The 22,938-nt window shown below is 42.3% G+C and overlaps 1 protein-coding gene and 1 pseudogene across 5 annotated transcripts in view; one reads left to right on the top strand and one right to left on the bottom strand.

Moving 5' to 3' along the window:
- Window positions 1-22,938, top strand: part of Mdm4 (MDM4 regulator of p53) — a 46,950-nt gene that overhangs the window by 1,358 nt on the left and 22,654 nt on the right. For all 5 annotated transcript variants that reach the window (XR_011376330.1, XM_070041724.1, XM_070041725.1 and 2 more), the window contains exons 2-5: window positions 8,585-8,693; window positions 12,484-12,558; window positions 16,156-16,289; window positions 19,057-19,112. Coding sequence is in view for 4 of the 5 variants with exons in the window: in XM_070041724.1 (XP_069897825.1) it covers window positions 8,616-8,693; window positions 12,484-12,558; window positions 16,156-16,289; window positions 19,057-19,112 (343 nt within the window). In the remaining variant the exon portion in view is untranslated. The remainder of the gene's footprint in view (window positions 1-8,584; window positions 8,694-12,483; window positions 12,559-16,155; window positions 16,290-19,056; window positions 19,113-22,938) is intronic.
- On the bottom strand, window positions 513-1,237 carry LOC138841021 (translation machinery-associated protein 7-like; annotated as a pseudogene).

Below are 22,938 nucleotides of genomic sequence, written 5' to 3'. Positions count from 1 at the left end.
TCCCAGCCCTTGAAAATAAATTTTGTATTACCGGTTACATAACAATTTTTTTTTTCAAGAGAATGGAAGTGCCTCTTTATAGTAATCAGGGAAGAACTCAATATTGTGGTGGTTGGATTTCAGTTCTCAGAAGGAAGGTGTGCCCAGTATCTATAATACAGGCAGAAGAAAGGGTTGGTGAAGCAGCTTGAAATTCAGGTCACTGGCTGAAGATGTATTAGGGCACCACTGGTCATCTTAACATTTTTGGCTTTTTCTTTTCTTTTGGTTTTGCCAGTCCTAGGGCTTGAACTGAGAGCCTGGGCACTGTCCCTCAGCTCTTCAGCTCAAGGCTAGCACTCTACCACTTGAGCCACAGCACCACTTCCAGCTTTTTCTGTTTATGAGGTACTGAGGAATCAAACCCAGGATGTCATGTATGCTAGGCAAACACTGTGACAAGGCACATTCTCAGCCCACTCCCATTTTCTACCTTTCACAGTATAAGCCATGTATATTATGTTTTCCCCCTTTCCTATCTCCTGCTACAATAATTGACAGTATGAGCTGTTAACCAGAACATGCCCCAGTGTCTGCACACAGAAAACTTACATGAACAGATGAGTAACAATGAAAAATATAGACCAGCTTGGCAAAGGTGTTTTTTTTTTTTTTTCTCTTTTCAAAGTATAAAATTTTCCACTAGACGCAGGTAAGGTAATCCACTGGATATACAACACAAGAAGGGCAGCCTTTTAAATGAGTTGGTTTACTTTCAAGATGATACAGAATGCAAGAGTAGAACAAAGAGCAGACTCTGGCAGGAACCTAGGCTGGGTTTACTTGAAATTTACAGCTGAGGTAGCAATGGCTGACACAATGGCTGACAAACTAGAGACTGAGCCACTGTAGGATTTTTTTTTTTTAAAGGTTGTTCTTAATGTTCAGAGTCCTAGACAAAACTTCATTCTACCTATAGGTGGCAGAAATGTTACGACAGGAAATCCAGATGTTGAATGGGAATGGAATCAAGGGTCACCATCATATCAGGGACAAGGAACAGCTTACTTTTTGCCAGATTTCTTAATTCCACCTGTGGTGAGGGGCCCCTTCCCCGCGGCTTTCGCTTTCAGCTCCTCGAGTTTCTTCTGCTCCTCTTTCTGTTTCTGCTTGAAGGCCTTGTCTTCCTCATCCATCTCCTTGGCCTGCTTCTTGGGCTGCTTCAGGGGCTTCTTCTTGCACCTTCGCGGCCGGACATGATGCCAGCCACGCCTTCGCCCAGACCCTGACCCGAAGCCCAACAATTTTTATTTTATTAGTGTGACCTGTTTTATACAGGGTGTTTTCTAGCTGGGCGCCAGTGGCTCAGTCCTGTAATCCTACCTATTGAGGTTGAGATCTTTGATTGTGCTTCAAAGCCAGCCCAGACAGAAAAAGTCCATGAGACTCTTATTTTTGGTGGATCGTGGGGCTTGAACTCTGGGCTTGGGCACTATCCTGCACTCTTTAGCTCAAGGCGAGCGCTCTGCCACTTGAGCCACAGCACCACTTCCGGTTTTCTAGTGGTTTATTGGAAATAAGAGTCTCAGGGCCTTTCCTGCCTGGGCTGGCTTTGAACTGCAATCCTCAGATCTCAGCCTCCTGAGTAGCTAGGATTATAGGCCTGAGCCCCCGATGCCCGGTTCCATGAGACTCTTAGCACCAATTAAGCACCAAAAATCTGGAAGTGGAGCTGTTGCCCAAGTGGTAGCGTGCTAACCTTGAGCAAAACAAGCTCAGAGACAGGGCCCAATTGAGTTCAAGCCCCAGGACTGGCACACACACACACAAAAAAAAGATTTCTGGCTTCTGTAGCCAGAGTGCTGAACTCTATGATTTGAGAGTAGGTTATCTTTTCCAGTTCCCTCTTCTGAAAACAAGTTTGGATCTTTGTAAAGCACATTGAGTACTGTATGCAGTGTAATTTAAAAAATGCCTTGGGCTAGGAAGGTGGCTCAGTGGTAGAGTGCTTGCCTTGCATGCATGAGGCCCTGGGTTCCATTCCTCAGCACCACATAAATAGAAAAAGCTGGAAGTAGTGCTGTGGCTCAAGTGATAGAGCTCTAGCCTTGAGCTGAAGAGCTCAGGGACAGCACCCAGGCCCAGAGTTCAAGCCCCACAACTGACAAAGAAAAAAAAAGTGCCTGACACAGAGATGCTTAGTTATAAAAGCATTGGCTATTCTTGTATGCAACAGAAACAGGCTCCACAGTATAAAAGTTGACTGTATAATGCACTATTTTGTTTTCTATTCCATTTATTTGGGAAGGAGTATAGGCCAGTTGGGGCACAAAGTGCATCTTGAAAACAATCCTAAAAAATGGTGAAAGGGAAGTAGTAGAGGAGCCAGGCAGGTTCAAGAAACTATATTCATCGTTGGGCTTGGGAATGTTTGGTAGAGTGGAGACTTGGAGAACAGCAAGATGAAATGGACAGCAAGCTGGAGATGAATCACAAAAGCTTATACACCCATACCTAGTAAGTGTCCAGAAATGGGGGTGTCTACTGGAGTCTCTACATTTTTTGGACACATTGGCTGTGGTACAAGGTAAATTGTTAGACGATATTAACAGGGAAAAAAAACTCCTCAATTATGTACATATGCACAGATGTCTCCCAAAATAGAACTCCTAAGATCTTATGATTGAGCCTCCTGTAGGAAAAGACATTGGGGATTAGGGCTTCATGGGGTTGTGACACAAGTTATGGGACTGTGAGGGGAGCAGTTTCATGGTGAATAAAGGTTTTGTTAAGCATATAAAATCTCAGGAAATAAAAATTGTCTCATGAGGCCTTTTTCTGGTAACAATACTTTTGCAGATTTCTTTCTTGTCAGTCCTGGGGCTTGAACTCAGGGCCTGGGTGCTGTCCCTAAGCTTCTTTTGCTCAAGGCTAGCACTGTACCACTTGAGCCACAGTGCCACTTCTGGCCTTTTCTGTTTATGTGATACTGAGGAATCAAACCTGCGGCTTCAGGCAGGCTAGGCAAGCACTCTACCACTGAGCCACATTCTCAGCCCCCTTGCAGATTTATTTTCTGATGATTTGTTTGTTTAAAGATAGCTACAGCTTGGGTACTGGTGGCTCACACCTGTAATCCTAGCTACTCAAGAGGCTGAGATCTGAGCATCACAGTTCAAAGCCAGCGAGGACAAGAAAGTCTTCGAGACTCTTATCTCCAATAATCCACTAGAAAACCAGAAGTGGTGCTGTGGCTCAAGTGGTAAGAGTGCTAGCCTTAAGCTGAAGAGCTGAGGGACAGCACCCAGGCCCAGTCTAAGCCCCATGACCTACCAAAAAAAGCCTACAGTTTCTCAGGATAACCAGTTCAAAAAATTTCCAGAGAAATCCAGAGTGTTCCCACTTTCCCACCTACTCCAGAGGCTAAGGCAGGACAGTTGCTGAAGTTCAGGAGTTCAAGGCTAACCTGGGCCATTCAGATCATAAATACAAATAAATGAAAATATTAAAAAAATTGTCAGACATATTTTAGATTGGCAATTCTTTCTCCTAATAGACATTTTAGTATATTTAGAGGCCATGTGTCCTGAGCTCAGTCATAACTAGCCGGCTGTCCAGGCATGTAGCATGGTCCTATATTTTTCAAGTGTGGTGAAAAGCCAGGGTACTTGGACTGGCTTAGATGTTCCTCATTCTGTTATATTGTGGAATAAGGTGGGTCAGGTTATCTGCCTGCTCCCTATATTCTACAGCCTCACCCCACCAACTTTTTTTTTTTTTTTTTTGGTCGGTCGCGGGGCTTGAACTCTGGGCCTGGGCGCTGTCCCTGAGCTCTTCAGCTCAAGGCGAGCGCTCTACCGCTTGAGCTACAGTGCCACTTCTAGTTTTCTAGTTGTTTATTGGAGATAAGAGTCTCACGGACTTTCCAGCCCGGTCTGGCTTTGAACCCCGATCCTCAGATCTCAGCCCCCTGAGTAGCTGGGATTGCAGGTGTGAGCCACCGGTGCCAGGCATCCCACCAACTTTTTACGTTATTTTCCCTTTATTGAACACTGTTGAGATGACAGAAGATGATTGAGGATGAGTCAGCTTTGTATAGAACTTACAGTGCCCCAAATGAAGGGGCAGTGTGTACTGAAGACCTGAAGGGGCCGGACGCTGGTGGCTCACACCTGTAATCCTAGCTACTCAGGATGCTGAGATCTGAGGATCACAGTTCAAAGCCTGCCCAGGCAGGAAAGTCTGTGAGACTCTTATCTCCAGTAAACCACCAGAAAACTGGAAGTGGCGCTGTGGCTTAGGTCGCCTTGAGCTGAAGAGCTGAGGGACAGTGCCCAGGCCCAGAGTTCAAGCCCCACGACTGAATGCCCCCCCCCCAAAAAAAAACAAAAATCAACAAGACCTGAAGGGGAAGCAAATACAATTTAAGAAACTAAAAGATCAGTATGCTAAGGTACCATGAACAAGGAGGGGAAAGCACAATTTAAAGCATAGGTACCTCAGTGAAAATCCTTAAGATGGATGAAGCAAAATTGCTAAAACTGTCACTAGAGACAAACGGCATATTCTTGGTCTTGCTGAAGAATTCAGAGGTGAGACATTACAGAAGTTGTAGCAGAGCAAAATTTTATTAGAGCAGAACTAAATGTGAAAGCAGAAATCAGAGGAAACAGCAGCTTGACAAAGCAGTCAAGCTTCCTTTTGGGTCTGACACTTGTATGGGTGGTGGATATAATGAGTAAAATAACGTTAGGCTTAGGCACTAGGAATATATGTCTTGTATATAAAATGCTAGTGGGCTGGGAAGGTGGCTCAGTGGTATCTCCAGTAAACCACCAGAAAACTGGAAGTGGCGCTGTGGCTCAGGTCGCCTTGAGCTGAAGAGCTGTAGGACAGTGTCCAGGCCCAGAGTTCAGGCTCCTTGACCAGACCCCCCCCCCAAAATAAAATAAAATAAAATGCTAGCAATAGGGTTGGGAAGTTGGCTTAGTGGTAGAGTGCTTGCCTCACATGCATGAGGCCCTGGGTTCAATTCCTCAGCACCACATAAGCAGAAAAAGGTCGGAAGTGGTGCCGTGGCTCAAGTGGTAGGGTGCTAACCTTGAGCTGAAGAGCTGAGGGACAGGCCCAGAGTTCAGGCCCCACGACTGACAAAAAAAAATGCTAATAATACTGGGCATATATTGGTGAACTATCAGTTCATCCAGTTTGAGCTTCTACATAATGATTAAGATGAATAGTGTACTGGTTGGTAATACGGATGGTGGGAATGAGTTGGAAAAACTTTTGGTTGGAAGTGGCTGTGGAAGATGTCATACATATTGACCCTTGACCAAAGAATGATAGAGTGGAAGCTAGAAAACCTAAAGGAAAGGAACAGATACATCATTTTGTATGCTAATTAGTTGAGCTTTAGTGCTGACTGCCAGGGTATGGGACTCAAAATACCGGTGCAGAATTAGTGTTTGTACTTTTAACTCCACCCTGTAGAGTCTGAGGAGAGGGAAGAAGGGCTGAAAGTTAAATGGATCCCCAGTGGCCAGAGATGCCTATGTGTAGTACCAATCATGTGTATGCAATGAAGCCTCTGGCAAAGCCCAGTGGGAAGCTGAGGTTCCTGGAGAGTAGTTCATTGAGTAATGGTATGGAATCTTTGTACCTCCTCCTATCTCCATTGGTATCCTTTATAATATGCTTTATAATAAGCTGATAGGCCCCTATACATGGGTTTCCCAGTTTCTGAACCACTTTACCAAGTTAATTGCTTATAGGGGGGGGGGTTGGAATTCATACTTAATAGAAATTCACTCAGAAGCATGGGTAACACCAGGGGCGCTCTCAAGTGGGAGACAATCTTGGGAGACAGAGCTCTAAACCTATTGGATCTGATGTTATTTCCAGGTAGAATATCAGCAGACACGTAGAATTGTTTGCTGGTGGGGATAAATCACCACATTTCTTTTTCTTTTCTCTCTCTCTTTTTTTTTTTTTTTGGTCGGTCATGGGACTTGAACACTGGGCGTGGGCACTGTTCCTCAGCTCTTCAGCTCAAGGCTAGAGTTCTACCACTTGAGCTATGGTGCCACTTCCAGTTTTCTGAGTGGTTTATTGGCGATAAGAGTCTCACGGACTTTCCTGCCTAGGCTGGCTTTGAACAGTGATCCTCAGCCTCCTGTGTACTAGAATTACAGGTGTGAGCCACAGGTGCCCGGCTAAATCACCATATTTTTTGTTACCAAAGTTCATAGAAGGTTTCTATGTTGAGAGTACAGTATGTAAGCATTGTGCCCACCCTTGGTCCTCAGCTCCACCCAGGCCTGTTGGCCCCTCCCTTTCTCCACCCAGACACACCTGCACTCCCATTTATTTCACTTCCTACACCAGAGACCCTGCTGCTGCCTTGATAGTGGAGGCCACCATGTGCTCTCTCTCCAGGGCAAATGTGGCTCCTCTAATAAACCTTGTAATAATCTTTCTCCTGTGCCTGCCTGCCTCATCATGGTCCCCTGGCATGGATGTGGCGGATCCTTTCATGGATCCTTTCACAGTATGAAACAGGGTAGATAAAGAGATTGGGAAATTAAAGTGAGTGAATATTGAAAGGGTCAGGAAGTAATTGAAAACAAACACAAAACCCAGATAGAGCCGTTAGCTCTCTTTCAACACATAATTTTAGTTAAGTTGTATGAGTAGGAGACTTAAAGTTAGTATCTGAGTCTGCTTTGTTCTCTGAGACAAATTGTAAAATTTCCCCTAGTGGACAGACACATTCTAGTGTTTTAGGTGGGCCTAGATCATTTATGTTTTAGAATAATCAACAGCACTTACCCAACTTACAGTAAAAATGGGCAGTGTTTCAACAAATATAAACATTTCACTTTGTCACTTCAATTGAGCACATGAACTTTTTAACTTGATCTTAGGGCACCATTTCCCCCTTCCCCCCCTTTTTTTTGGTACCAGTACTAGGGTTTGAACTCAGGGCCTGGGTGTTGTGCCTGAGCTTTTTCACTCAAGGCTAGTGCTCTACCATTTGAGCCACAGCTCTACTTCTAGCTTTTTGCTAGTTCATTGGAGTTGAGTCTTAATGGACTTTCCTACCCTGGATGGCTTTGAACCATGATCCTCAGATCTCAGCCTCCTGAGTAGCTAGATTTACAGGTGTAAGCTACCAGCACCTGGCTTCCATTTTCTTTTTGACAGGCATGTCCTCTCAAAATTAAGGGTAGGGAAACAGCAAATTCTAACGATTTTAGCGCAAGTGATCATAATGTGGGAGTGATTGAGCGCTCCACATCAGCTGAGATATGTGATATGACCTGGGAATTAAAAATACTTGTTTTTTTCCTTGGTATTTTCTGACTGCACTTGGGTCAAAGATCTAATGAATCTGTGAGTAGAGTGGGCTTAAGTTTGTTTTCTGAGGAGACATTCAATGAAAAAGTAGGTGAAGACGGTAGAGTAGTAATGTAGTAAGAAGTGGTAGATTTTGGTTACACTCCAAAGAGTTTAGCTTTGGCTAAACACATTTATTGATGGTTTTTCTTGGCTCTTTTCACTCGTTTATGTGGCTTGTTGAGGTCATACCTTTCACTAATTGTCATATATTTATTAGAAAAAGCCTGAAGGCAAACTCAAACAAACTTACTTAAAAATACAGAGTGAAGAAATTTAAACCTTATGTGCTTCAATTTGTGTTCCTCCCCCTCTTCCCTATCAATGTCTATACTGCAGGTATATAGTTGCCAAGTTCTTTTTAGGTTTGGCACACTTAAAAGCTGTTTTAACTGCGACTGAAAATGTTGAGTCACTTTTCTGTGGTCTCTTGTCTAGACTTGTTACAACATGTTGTTGCCTAGGTTTTCCCTGAAGGTCTTGGGAATCTTAGTAATTTCCAGCTCTTCAACTGTCTTCTTAGAGGGTGCTGTTGAGCACCACCTACAAGAAGAGATAATGTACCACCTGGTATCCAGTAAGGAAAGTTTGTAAATTTGACTTTCAGCTGGACCGATTTACTCATTAACATCAGCATGGAGGGTGGAACAAGCCCCAACTTGTTTTCTTTCATTCTTCACCTGAGGGAAGCATAGATGGTTTGTAGTTTTAAGTGCTTAAGGAATATATACCTAAATTAAAAACAAAATTGTTTTGAAACATTTTCTTGCTGGATCCGTCTAGAAGGCAACCAAAGAAAGGTATGGGAAACCTCAGCATGGGTAGATTGCATTTGTATAAAGTTCTCTGTGAATTATACATATCTTTAATACTTCGTGACATGCTGACTGCTTTTTAAAATGCTAAAGACAATTTTTTTTGCTGGTACTGGGTCTGGAACTTAGTGCCTGGATGCTGTTCCTTAGCTTTTTCCACTCAAGGTCGGCACTCTATTGCTTGAGCCACATGTTTATTTTTGGCTTTGCTGGTTAATTGAAAATAGAGTCTCATGGACTTTCTGGCCCTGGCTGGCTTTGAACTGCTATCCTCAGATTTCATCCTCCTAAGTAGCTAGGATTACAAGTGTGAGCCACAAAGGCCTGGATTAAAGCAGAATTTTTAAAGTTTAGAATAGATTATATGTATGTAAAGGTATATATATTTCTTTTAGTTACCAGCAGATTTCAATATTCACTGCCAAAATGACATCACATTCCACCTCTGCCCAGTGTTCAACATCCAACAGTGCCTGCAGGATCTCTCCTGAACAAATAAATCAGGTAAGTAATTTTTGGTGTTTCTGTTTTTTTTTCCACATTTTTAAGAAATTAAATTAGGTTATATAATTGTTATTTCACAGAGTAGAAATGCTTGTATTTTAAAGTGTTACGGATGTGGGTAAACAGCATTTTTCACCAATTTTAATTTACTATTGAGTAAATATCTGAAAGCCACAGATAACTTGGAATACATTTTGAAAGAATGGTGTGTTCTTAGTTTAGGGGTGGCTATTAGAGAATTTGGAATCAGGTTATGTGTGTTTTCTTTCACTTTATTGTAATTAGTTTTTCTTTTCTTTTCTTTTTTTTTTTTTTTTTTTTGTCAGTTGCCGGGCGCTGTCCCTCAGCTCTTCAGCTCAAGGATAGCGCTCACCACTTGAGCCACAGCTCCACTACTGGCTTTTTCTGCTTATGTGGTGGTGAGGAATCAAACCTAGGGCCTCATGCATGCAAGGCAAGCACTCTACCACTGAGCCACCTTCCCAGCCCCTAATTAGTTTTTCTTAAAAAAAATCAATTTAAATTATTAAGTATATTCTAACAAAGAAATCCAAACTTTAGGTATTTATAGTAAAATCTCTTGACCATTTTCAGTCTTCCTTCGATAAAATCTTTCTCTGAAGCCAAGCCCTGTTGGCTCAGGCCTATAATAACTATTCTGGAGCCTGAGATCTGAGGATCGTGATATGAAGCCAGCTCGGGCAAGAGTCATTGAGACTATTATCTCCAACTGACCTCAGAAAACTGGAAGTAATGCTGTGGCTCTAAGTAGTAGAGCAGTAGCTTTGAGTGACAAAAGCTCAGGGATGGTGCCCAGACTTTGAGTTCAAGCCCCATGACTGACAAAAAAAAAGGTCTTTCCCTGAGATTTGGTGTGTCCTGTCATACCTTTTTCTTTAAAATTTTATCAAATAGCATACTTTGTTAATGTCCTGTACCCTAATATATGAAGAAGGTAGGATTTGGATTTGGTGAGGAAAAAATGTGGCATATACTAGTGTTTTTGTGAAAATTGGCTATGAATTCAATCCTGGTACCAGTGCTCGCTTGCACTCTCTCCTCCTCTCTCCACTCTCTCTTTCTCCCACTCTCTCCCTTCTTCCCCTTTTATCCTTCTCCCCTCAGTCCCCACAAAAGACATTATAGAATTAGGAGGTTATATAGCATGAAATAAGCCATGTGTGATTAACGGAACTTCAGCTCATCTATGTGAATACTGTCTGAGAGGTGAAGGGTCATAGGCTGTGGTACTTTTGCTTTCCTCAGCTATAACAGATGAGAGAGAATTTGAAAGGTCTCCAAAACTGAAAGGCAATATGTATGCAGATAATTTTTACTTTAGGAATAGTTGAGTCTGATTTTTTAAGTCTGTTAGAAATTTCCTGATGTATTTATGTTGCTGGAATTTCAGAATGCTTCCCTTAGAAGATATGTGGGTCCATCCTGATAAGCATCAGATACAATCACACAAGATTGTATCTTAAAAAAAAAATGTATCTGAGACCCACCAGCCTGCTTTGTTTTTTGTGTATGGCTGGCTGATTGCATTCTGTAAGTTTTCTTTTTAGATACTAAAACCTTCCCAGTTAGAATCTTTTTTTATTTTTTATTTTGGTGACAGTCCTGGGACTTAAACTCAGGGCCTGGGCACTGTTCCTATGTTCCTGAACTTCCTTTGTTCAAGGCTAGCTCTCTACCACTTGACCCACAGTGCCACTACCAGCTGCCTTTTTTTTTTTTTTGCCAGTCCTGGGGTTTGAACTAAGGGCCTGGGCCCCTGCCTGAGCTTCTTTTGCTCAGGCTAGCACTCTACCACTTGAGCCACAGTGTCACTTCTGGCCTTACATCTTTTTGGTATTTTATTGGAGATGAAGTCTCACAGACTTTCCTGGCTGGCTTTGAACCTTGATCTTCAGATCTCACTCCTGAGTGTAGCTAAGATTACAGATGTGAGCTACTACTCAGAAGAATTTTCATTGCTCAGATATATAGGATTGTGGGCTGGGAAGGTGGCTCAGTGGTAGAGCGTTTGCCTTACATGCATGAGGCCCTGGGTTCAATTCCTCAGCACCACATAAGCAAAAAGAAAAAAAAGCCGGAAGTGGCTCTGTGGCTCAAGTGGTAGAGTGCTAGCCTTGAGCTGAAGAGCTGAGGGACAGTGCCTAGACCCAGAGTTCAGGCCCCACGACCGGACCCCAAAAAAAAAGAGAAGATATATAGGATTGTTGCTCTAGAACTTTCTTTTTTTTCTGGCATTTTTTTTTTTTTAATTGTGAAAATACTGTACAGAGGGGTTACAATTACACGGGCAAGATCATGAGTACATTTCTTATCAAGCATTGTAGCCTCCTCCTTTGTTTCCCCTTCCCATCCCTTTCCATTTTTCCCACCCAATTAGAACTTTCTTATCTACTGATAATTACAGTTGTGTTTGTTAGGTTTTTAAAAAGAGTTAGCTGAGTAAGAACTGCACCACACAGGTGGTATTCAGGTAAGGGGTAGGTTTATTCATCATTCAGGCTGGCACCAGGCCATCTTGGTCCTCAACGTGGTGGGGAAAGGCCTGGGAAAGAGAGAGCTGGGAAAGAGAGAGAGATGGGGAAAAGAGCTAAGAGAGAGCTAGAAAAGAGAGAAAATAGCTAGAAAAGAGAAGAGCTAGAGAAGAGCTAGAAAAGAGCAGAGAGAGGGCGTCTTGGCCTGGGCTAGGCCTTATCTAGGGTATGGGTGGAGAAAGGTGTGGCCACATCAAATTCAGATGTGACCTCAGCGGATGCAGATGTGACTTCATCCAGGTGTCCCAGTTGCCTAGGTAACACAGGTATAGGTGGAGACTTTGCTGCGAGGAGGGTGGAGTCTGCTAGCCATCCAGGAGTGGACCTTACAGTGTTTAGGTTTATACTCAGGATGTTTTCAGAGGTGTGAAGTATGTACTTGTTGCTGAATAGTAATAGCTGCCTTCTTGTTCATTGTTCCTACTAGCTTATTGTTGAAGCTGTCAGTTCTTTGCCTTATTCAACTCTCCCAGAAGCTATCTGGGAATGGTATTTTGTATATACTTTGATACGTAGTTTGCTTTTGTCTGCTTTTTGTTTAATCCTCAATAGAAAGTAAAAGATGTCTGTGTGTGTATTTGTGTTTGTGTGCCAGTCTTAAAGCTTGAACTCAGGACCAAGATTTTTCCTGGTTAATTAGAGATAAGAATCTCATGGACTATGCTGCCTGGGCTGACTTTGCACTGTGATCCTCAGATCTCATACTTTTTTTTGTCCACCATGGGACTTGAACTCTAGGCCTGTGCACTATCCCTGAGCTCTTCAGCTCAAGGCAAACACTCTACCACGTGAGCCAGAGCACCACTTCCAGTTTTCTGGTGGTTAATTGGAGATAAGAGTCTCAGACTTTTCTTGCCCTGGCTGGCTTTGAACTGTGATTCTCAGATCTCAGCCTCCTGAGTAGCTAGGATTACAGGCGTGAGCCACCAGTGCCAGGCTCAGATCTCATACTTCTAGCTAGCTAGGTTAATAGGCATGAGACACTGGCACCTGGCTAGATTTTTAAAAAATCTGTATGTATGTATTTATTTGTTTATTTAATACTGGATGCTGGTCTTGGGGCTTTAACTCAGTGTTGTTGTTTTTTTTTAACTGATTGAAGACTCTAGGGGATTTATCTGCCCTCAGTGGCCATGAACTCCTCCTGAGTAGTTAGGACTACAGGTGTGAGCCATCTGCACTCAGCTACAAATCTTACTTGAAAGATAAATAGCAGATTTATTTTATGTTTGCATCAGGTACGACCAAAACCTCCACTTTTGAAGATATTGCAAGCAGCAGGCGCACAAGGTGAAATGTTCACTGTAAAAGAGGTAAGCCATCAAAGGAAAATTTCTCAGTTTTAAGAGCATTTGAGATAAGCTAGCAAACATTAAGCTCTGAAATCAGTTCTGAGAAAGGAGTTCCTACTTCTGAGGGATTGGAGGAACAGCTTTTTAAAGACTGTCACTTTAAGCTAATTTCTTTCTTTTAAGGTTCCTTTGGAAGTATGTAAGATTAACCTGAATTCTTTGATCTGAGAGTTCAAATGTAAAATGTACAGATTAAGAAATGACATCAGCTTTTACAAGTTATGCTGCTAGGCAGGAATTTGATGCAGTTTTTCATTATAAATGTGTCAGATAATTTTACCAGCACTACGAGTTAATATAAACACTTTTGCATTTAGATAACTTAATTTAGCATCCAAGTTTCTTTCTTTCTTTTTTTTTTTTTATAAAGGCAAATTGAATTTCTTTTTTTTTTTTTTTTTTTGTCGGTCATGGGGCTTGAACTCTGGGCCTGGGCGCTGTCCCTCAGCTCTTCAGCTCAAGGCGAGCGCTCTACCACTTGAGCTACAGCGCCACTTCCGGTTTTCTGGTGGTTTATTGGAGATAGGAGTCTCATGGTCTCTCCTGCCCGGGCTGGCTTTGAACCGCGATCCTCAGATCTCAGCCTCCTGAGTAGCTAGGATTACAGGCGTGAGCCACCAGCGCCCGGCCAAATTGAATTTCTTAAGTGGAAAAGACTTAGTATGAAAAAGTTGATCTACTGGAATTGTTTGTATTAGTAGAATAGATACCTAATGCTTTCTAAATAGGGTAAATAAGATTTTCAAGGGTGTGTGTGAATGTGAGTGTGTGTGTGTTGGTGTGTTGGTTTTGGGGCTTGAACTCAAGGCCTGGGTGCTGTCCTTCAGGTTTTTTCTCAAGGGATAGTGCTGTACCACTGGAGCCACAGTTCTACTTCTGGCTTTCTGGTGGTTAATTGGCGAGAAGAGTCTCTTGTCCTTTCCTGCCTGGGCTGGTTGTGAACCATGATCCTGATTTCAGCCTCCTGAGTTGCTAGGACTACAAGTGTGAGCTGCCAGCACCTGACCAGATGCTATTTTTTTTTTTTTTTTTTTTTTTTTTCTGGTCCTGGGGCCTGAACTCTGGGCCTGGGCACTATCCCTCAGCTCTTCAGCTCAAGGCTAACGCTCTACCACTTGAGCCACAGTGCCACTTCTGGCTTTTTTCTTTTTGCTTATGTGGTGCTGAGGAATTGAACCCAGGGCCTCAGGCATGCAAGGCAAGCACTCTCTACCACTGAGCCACCTTCCCAGCCCAAAAATTGTCTTCTTTTTTTTTTTTTTGGTCAGTTGTGGGGCTTGAACTCTGGGCTTGGGCGCTGTCCCTCAGCTTTTCAGCTCAAGGTGAGCACTCTACTGCTTGAGCTACAGCGCCACTTCTGGTTTTCTAGTGGTTTATTGGATATAAGAGTCTCACGGACTTTCTTGCCAGGCCTGGCTTTGAACTGTGGTCCTCAGATTTCAGCCTCCTAAGTAGCTAGATTACCTGTGTGAGCCACCGGTGTCCAGCTGCTAATTTTTATTTGTAATCTGTAATTTTTAGTGTGTGCAGAGGCAGTATGATGTAATAGAACTAGTAGTATACACAATTAGTGTTCTAGAGGGTCCTATTTTATATTTTTGTAGTTTATTAATTTATTTCCTGGAAGTTTAATGGGCTTTTCTACTTTTCTACTAGGTGATTTTCTTTTAAGTTGAGTTGATCAGCTGTGAGAGCTGAGCTAATCCCATGAATTCTGGACATGTAGGAGGGCTGACTAGAAACATCATTGCTGGGGCTGGGAAGGTGGCTCAGTGGTAGAGCGCTTGCCTTGCATTCATGAGACCCTGGGTTCAATTCCTCAGCACCACATAAGCAAAAAGAAAAAAAGCCGGAAGTGGCGCTGTGGCTCAAGTGGTAGAGCTCTAGCCTTAAGCTGAAGAGCTGAAGGACAGCGCCCAGGCCCAGAGTTCAGGCCCCACAACCGGACCCCCCCCCAAAAAAAAAAAAAAAAAAAAAAGAAAAGTCATTGCTCCAGTATAATGGGAAATAGTGTTAGAAAATTCTGGATTGATGTTTAAGAATTTCTAAAAGGTTAGGCTTTAAAGATAAGTACAGCTGCATTAGTCTGTGGTCTCTAACAAGAACTTAGTTATTAAATTAAATTTTTTTTTTTTTTTTTTTGTCGGTCATGGGGCTTGAACTCTGGGCCTGGGTGCTGTCCCTCAGCTCTTCAGCTCAAGGCGAGCGCTCTACCACTTGAGCTACAGCACCACTTCCGGTTTTCTAGTGGTTTATTGGAGATAGCAGTCTCACGGTCTTTCCTGCCCGGGCTGGCTTTGAACTGCGATTCTCAGATCTCAGCCTCCTGAGTAGCTAGGATTACAGGCGTGAGCCACCGGTGCCCGGCTTAAATTAAAATTTTTTTAACAATAGATTATCATTGGCACCAGGCTTATGCCTGTATAATCTAGCAGCTTTGGAGGATGAGATCAAGAGGATTGTAGCTTGCGGCTAATCTGGGCAAAAAGTGTAGAGACTAATCTCAGCCAATAAAGAGCTGAGGATGGTGGTTGTAAGGTCGGCTCCTGGATGGCGAACAGACTCCACCCTCCTCCCAGCAAAGTCTCCACCCAGTACCTGCGTTATCTAGGCAACTGGCACACCTGTAAGAGGTCACATCTGCATCTGCTGAGGTCACATCTGTATTTGATGTGGCCACACCTTTCTCTGCTTATACCCTAGATAAGGCCTAGACCAGGCCCAGATGCTCTTTTTTTTCTAGCTCTCTTCTCTTTCCCAGCTCTCTCTTTTCCAGCTCTCTCTCTTTCCCAGGCCTTTCCCAGTTGCATGGAGGGCCAACATGGCCTGGTGCCAGCCAGAACAATGAATACTGCTACCCCTTACCTGAATACCACGTGCATGGTGCTGTTCTTACTTCACAACCTCTTTTTAAAAAAACCTAACAGTGGTATGTGCCTGTCATCTTAGCTACATGGGAATCATAAATAGGAGAATCATGGTCCATGGGATCATTGACATGATCTCATGTTAATGAGGTCCTTTTTGAAAAATGATGAAACCAAGAGGACTGGAAGCGCGTGGTTCAAGTGGTTTGAGCCCCTGCCTAAGAAATGCAGAGCCCTGAGTTCAAACCTCAGTATTGTGTCCCCTATCTTGCAAATAGATAATTGTACATTTGCCAGAAAAAAGTAAATGAACATAAATCAAAATCACTGGGTATGTGCCCTTGGATTTGGGAAACATTTTCATGGCCAGCAGTCAAGTGTGTTCTACCTAGTACAGAAGCAGTGGTAATAAAGAACATACACTTTCATTTTGACTGGTAAGAAAAACTCATTACCTTGTCTCCTTATCAGATAAGTATGATTTGTTAATAAAAGTGTGTATCTTGTAAATGACCAGAAAGATAATGGATGAATTAGTAGTTTGAAGTTACTGTCCTTTTGTAGGACCCTTGGATGCTGTCAGTGTACACGCCTGGACAGTTTCCTTATCTTTTCTCTGGAAACTGCTTTACTAATAATTATTTTGGGAGCATTTGGACAGATTGTTTCATGTTGTTTTATTCCCATGCAGGTAATGCACTATCTAGGCCAGTATATAATGGTGAAGCAGCTTTATGATCAACAAGAGCAGCATATGGTATATTGTGGTGGTGATCTTTTGGGAGAACTACTAGGACGTGAAAGTTTTTCTGTGAAAGATCCAAGGTAAAAAGAGTGAAGGAGTGTGTGTGTGTGTGTGTGTGTGTGTGTGTGTGTGTGTGTGTGTGTGTGTGTGTGTGTGTGTGTGTGTGTGTGTGTGTGTGTGTGTGTGTGTCAGTGTGTGTGTGTGTGTGTGTGTGTGTGTGTGTGTGTGTGTGTGTGTGTGTATGTGTCAGTTGTAGGGCTTGAACTCCGGGCCTGGGCACTGTCCCTTAGCTCTTCAGCTCAAGACAATCACTCTACCACTTGAGCTAAAGCGCCTCTTCCGGCTTTCTAGTGGTTTATTGGAGATAGGAGTCTCACAGTCTTTCCTGCCCTGGCTGGCTTTGAACTGCAATCCTCAGACCTCAGCCTCCTGAGTAGCTAGGATTACAGGCGTGAGCCACCAGCGCCCAGCTTGAGTACTTTTTCTTAATCGTAGATCTCCATACATTATTAGTGGTTATTTCTTCTTTCAGTCAACAAGTATTTTAAGGGCCTGCATATATTATATAGCCAGTAGTACATCAGTGAGCAATACTAGAAGTCTGACTGGATGGAGCTTAGAGAGTAGTGAGGTGCTCTTCCACACTCAGTCAAATAATCATACCCATGCTTGGTAGAATTACACCACAATTAAGTGATATAAAAAAGAGGAGCATGAATCAAGAGCATGTAAGATTTCAAGTGCTAATGGTTCCTCAGGAAGTGAAATTTGAGCTGAGTTGAAGAGCACTGTTGGTTAGATAGGATTGGTTGAAGGATAGCTTCATTTTGAAGATGATGTGTAAAGGCCTGGGTAGGAGCTTAATGTAGCTAGGTCTGGACCTTAAGTAATAGAGAGGGGAAAAATGAGCTGATGAGAAAGATGTAGAATTGCTGGGTGGTTTGAGGCTGATGATGAGTCTAGTAAATATTGTAGTAGAGTTAATCTGCCCAGTATCTCCAGTTTTGTGAGACTATAGTCATTTTTTTGTCCCGTTCAGCTAGTTAGTAATTGACTCACAACTGCTTCTTTGTGTGTTCATATGTATGTGTGTGTTTGTGTGTGTGTGTGTGTATGCATACATGCCAGTACTGGGGCATGAACTCTGGGCCTGGACACTTTCCTTGAGCTTGTGCTCTCAAGGCTAGAGCTCTACCACTTGAGCCACAGCTCCAATTCCTGACTCTTTTAACTGGAGATAGATCTTACTGCCTGGGCTGGCTTCAAACTTCGATCCTCAGATCTCAGCCTCCTGAGTAGCTAGGATTACCAGCATGAACCATCAGTGTCTGACTATAACTCTTTTCTTTTTTTTTTTCTTTCTTTTTTTTGGGTCCGGTTGTGGGGCCTGAATTCTGGGCCTGGGCGCTGTCCCTCAGCTCTTCAGCTCAAGGCTAGCGCTCTACCACGTGAGCCACAGCGCCACTTCTGGCTTTTTTTCTTTTTGCTTATGTGGTGCTGAGGAATCGAACCCAGGGCCTCATGCATGCAAGGCAAGCACTCTACCACTGAACCACCTTCCCAGCCCCAGCCCCTTCATAACTCTTCTGGTTTTTTTTTGTATCTTATTATTCATAAGACTCTCCTCTCTACTCTCTCCCAATATAAATGTAAAATTTGACTGTTACAAGGAAGGAAAAACTTCCAAAGGAAATCTGTCCCCTGAATTATTGTTAGTGAAATAAAATGTAAATTGATCAGTTTTATCAGTTTTTTTGTCGGTCATGGGGCCTGAACTCTGGGTCTGGGCACTGTCTGTTAGTCTTCAGCTAAGGCTAGTGCTCTACCACTTCACCCACAGTGCCACAGCACCACTTCTGGCTTTTTTTTGCTTATGTGGTGCTGAGGAATCGAACCCAGGGCCTCATGCATGCAAAGCAAGCACGGTACCACTGAGCCACCTTCCCAGCCCTTCATCAGTTTTTTTTTTTTTTTTAATTGTGAAAATACCATATAGAGGGGTTACAATTACATGGGCAAGATAATGAGTACATTTCTTATCAAACATTGTTGCCTCCTCCTTTGTTTCCCCGCCCTCATCCCTTCCAACTCCCCCCCCCCCCCCCCCCCAATCATCAGTCTTTTAATTGGGACAAAGTAGCAAAAAGACCTGAACTTTTTTGTTTTTTTGGTCAGTCATAGGGCTTGCACTCTGGGCCTGGGCACTGTCCCTCAGCTCTTTAGCTCAAGGCAAGCACTCCACCACTTGAGCCATAGCTCCACTTCTGGTTTTCTGAGTGGTTTATTGGAGATAAGAGTCTCATGGACTTCCCTGCCTGGGCTGGCTTTGAACTGAGATCCTCAGATCTCAGCCTCCTGAGTATCTAGGATTATAGGTGTCTGCCACCAGCACCCAGCTAAGCATTTTTAATATTTAAATAATTTAAACAAATTCTGGGAAAAGATTCTGCCAATACTTAATAGAGAAAGTTGAGAGATAACATCAGAAATACATTTATTATTCAATGGAAAATCAAAGTATCACTACTGTCTTTTTTTTTGCAGGTCCTGGGGCTTGAACAAAGGGTCTGGGTGCTGTCCCTGTCCCTGAACCTCTTTGTGCTCAAGATTAGCACTCTACCACTTGAGCCACAGTGCCACTTCTGGCTTTTTTTTTTTTTTTTTGAGTAGTTTATTGGAGTCTCATGGGGACTTTTCTGCCTGGGCTGGCTTTGAACTGTGATCCTCAGACTCTCAGCCACCCAAGTAGCTAGGATTACAGGGGTGACCCACCAATGTCTGGCTTCACTGATGTCTTTAGAATGGTATTTGGGGTTGTTAATTTTCTTTTTTTAATTCCTTTAACAGCCCTCTCTATGATATGCTAAGAAAGAATCTTGTCATGTTACCTACCGCTACCACAGGTATGTCACATATTTCTTTGGTTGGTTATTACAGCTTTGAGTTTAAGGGGCAAATGATGGGAAAGCAAGGATGATTGAAATGAAAATGGAATGCTATCTTCTTTATGACTAGGAGGGATATAATCTGTCATACCAAATGTTACTATGTTAAATCTTTCACTGTGAAAGCATACTGAGAATAGAGGTGCCTACCTCCCAAGACTTAGTAATTATAAACACTTGACCATATTTGCTTTATATTACTAAAAAAAATCTCACAAATCAGAAATCTTTTCCTTCAAACAGAACTACACACCATTATTGCGTTCAGTAATAACAAAATTAATAAATATTCCATAATTCTATTTAATAAGTCTCCCCTCAGTTACCTCAATAATACCTTTTATTTTTGGATTGTTCAAGTCAGGAGCCAAAGTTTACACATCATACTTGGCTGATAATATGTGTTTTCAGTCTACAAAACTTAACTATCTTTTTTGTGTGTGTTTTGATTTGGTTTTAATTAACACTTTTATTCAATAATAAAACTTTGTCTTTAAAAAATGACATATAATAGGTATACATATTTGTGGAATACTACCTATTTCATCACATTTATTGAATGTATGTGCAATAATTGAATTAGGCATATCTGTCACCATCAAGTATCATTTTTTTGTGTGTCAGAATTATTAAAAATCGTCACTTGTAGCTATTTGAATATTCAGTAAGTTAACTATAGTAACCCAGTTGTCATGTGGAAACTCCCTTTTTTTTCATTGTCCCTTATTGTTTGAGAAATGATGAGTCATTTATCTGGTAGAATTTCACACATTTATTGTATCCTTGTGATTGTTTAACTTGTTTCTTTGTCCTCCCTAGTTTTGGTAAACTAATAATGCTTGAATAGATTCAAGTTTACATTTCTTTGCCAAGAGATCTTCATAGATGGTTCTTAGTACTTCCATTTCATCACATCAGTCATGTAAGATCTGTTTGTCCTCCTTTCTTTCAGTCATGTTAAAATTCTGTGGGCTCCAGTAGTGTCAGTCTGATCCATGTATTATAAAAGTTCCCTAGGACCTGTTTCCATAATGATGTACATGTATATACATATATGATGCATATATGTGTATACACATACACATACGTTTTATGATACAGAAATTTGAAGTGAGGGCCTCACAATTGGTAGGCAGGTACTCTACTGATGAGCCACATCTCCAACCTTCACCTAATGATTTTAATAATCTGTTCTCTAAATGTTAATTTGTCTATCCTTTTGATTCCAGACCTTTTAAATACTACCCTTTAAATTTAGTTTACTAACTGCAGGAAACTGCTGCTTTGGAGTCTTAATAGTTTCAAAATTGGTAGTGTGGTAGAGATAGGTGAATAAAGTAGTTTCAACTAGAATCTAACCCATTTCTCACTCATGTCCAAGTAGTGAAATTTTACCTCTACAGTCCTACATGAAGCCCTTTTGTCAGCTTCATGAGTTTAGGTAACATGGCCCTTGGAAGAAAGTCTAAGTTATGGAATCTCTTTAGATTGATTATGTTTACTGAATAAATATGTTGAAAATAATTCTTTCACACTAAAGATCTCATATCAGAAAAACAAATTTAGCTTATACTGAAGCATGATTTTGGAACTTACATTGCTTTCTTTTGACTGTATTTTAGTTTCCATTGAGGTTTGGACTCAGGGTCTTGAGCTTTTCCTTGGCTTTTTCCCTCATGGCTGGTGGTTCTGCTGCTTGAGCCATACCTCTACGTACGCATATGTACTAGTTAATTGGAGATGACTTTTGAAGATTTTCTGCCCAGGCTAGCTTCAAATGTGATTCTCAGAGCTCAGCCTCCTGTAGCTAGGATTGTAGGTGGGATTCACTGGTGCCTAGTTTACACTAAGAGAGTGTGTGTGTGCGCGTGCGTGCGTGCGTGCGTGCGTGCGTGCGTGCGTGCGTGCGTGCGTGTGTGTGTGTGTGTGTGTGTGTGTGTGTGTGTGTGTGTGTGTATGTGTATGTGTATGCTAATATGCTAATCCCGGGCTTGAACTCAGGACCTGAGCGCTGTACTTACGTTTTTGTGCTCAAGGCTGGCATTCTACCATTTGAACCACAGTTCTACTTCCAGATTATATGGGTAATTAATTGGAGATAAGAGTCTCATGGGCTTTTCTGCCTGGGCTGGTTTTGAACTGCAGTCCTCCGACCACAGGCTCCCGAGACCACAGGCTCCCAAGTAGCTAGCATTACAGGTGTGAGCCATTGACACCTTGCTACATTGATTTTTTTTTTTTTTTTGTCGGTTGTGGGGCTTGAATTCTGGACCTGGGCGCTGTCCCTCAGCTCTTCAGCTCAAGGCCAGCGTTCTACCACTTGAGCCACAGCACCACTTCTAGTTTTCTGGTGGTTTATTGGAGATGAGAGTCTCATGGAGTTTCCTGCCCAGGCTGGCTTTGAACCAAGATCTTCAGATCTCAGCCTCCTGAGTAGCTAGGATGACAGGGGTAAGCCACCAGTGCCCAGCTTGCATTGACTTTTGAGGTCTTTTTTTCATTAAGACATTTGTAGCCATGGATTTCTATTTGAAAGAGAAAGCCTTGTAAGTGATGCCTAAGTTTTATTGGAATTTAGTCATTTATGAAATAATATGCATTCTTGGGATAGTCATGCTTAAGATACATGGATAGTTTCATAATTTTTTTTTTTTTTTTGTCGGTCATGGGCTTGAACTCTGGGCCTGAGCGCTGTCCATCAGCTCTTCAGCTCAAGGCGAGCGCTCTACCACTTGAGCTACAGCGCCACTTCCGGTTTTCTGGTGGTTTATTGGAGATAGGAGTTTCACGGTCTCTCCTGCCCGGGCTGGCTTTGAACTGCGATCCTCAGATCTCAGCCTCCTGAGTAGCTAGGATTACAGGCGTGAGCCACCAGCGCCCGGCTCAGTTTCATAATTTTTATATTGCTGATCTACTTTTCTAGACGAATTTGTTTTCTGACTGGTTTGTTCTCTGAATATCTGGAGTGGATGTAATTCTCATTTTTCCCTTGTTTTCTTTCTTGTATTTTCTCTGTACAATTTAACATGTCATATATTGTATAGAACTTTTCTCTTTTTTCTTTTTTGGTAGTGATGCCAGGTATCCAACCCAGGGCCTTGTACATGGGAGGTAAGGGAGGCAAGTAATTTACCACTGAGCTACATTATATAGTTCTGTAAAAATAGTTCAGTTCATCTTTTTTTTTTTTTTTTGTCGGTCATGGGGCTTGAACTTTGGGCTTGGGCTCTGTCCCTGTGCTCTTCAGCTCAAGGCGAGTGCTCTACTGCTTGAGCCACAGCATCACTTCTGGTTTTCTAGTGGTTTATTTGAGATAAGAGTCTCACTGACTTTCCTGCCCGGGCTGGCTTTGAACCCCTATCCTCATATCTTAGCCTCCTGAGTAGCTAGGATTATAGGTGTGAGCCACTGGCGCCTGGCTTAGTTCAGTTCATCTTTACAACTACCCTGTAAGGTATTTAGGCTGGAGATAAAAAACAGGATTTTTAAATGGAATGAGTGATTTGCCCAATATGAGAGCCACTGGTAAGTGGTAGAACAGAGATTTCCAACTGAACAATCCTTGGTCTGCCCATTATGCCATACATTGATGTCTCCTTAATCTTTGCTTATAATCGAATTTTCCCTTCCCAATTTGTTTGGACATACTTCTTCCCTGTGCATATCTTCATTTAATTTTTCATTTTGAAAAATTTCAGACTTGAGTTGTAAAAGGCTAGAATGGTGATATGTACATGTAAATCTCACTATTTTTGAGGCCAAGGCAGATGGATGATGGGTTCAA

This window comes from Dipodomys merriami, unplaced genomic scaffold, assembly GCF_024711535.1.
Source record: "Dipodomys merriami isolate MVZ:Mamm:240054 unplaced genomic scaffold, mDipMer1.0.p SCAF_31, whole genome shotgun sequence".
In the NCBI taxonomy this organism is placed as follows: Eukaryota; Metazoa; Chordata; class Mammalia; order Rodentia; family Heteromyidae; genus Dipodomys; species Dipodomys merriami.
The sequence above is the reverse complement of the archived record's forward strand: the minus strand, read 5'-3'. Positions and strand labels throughout refer to the sequence as shown.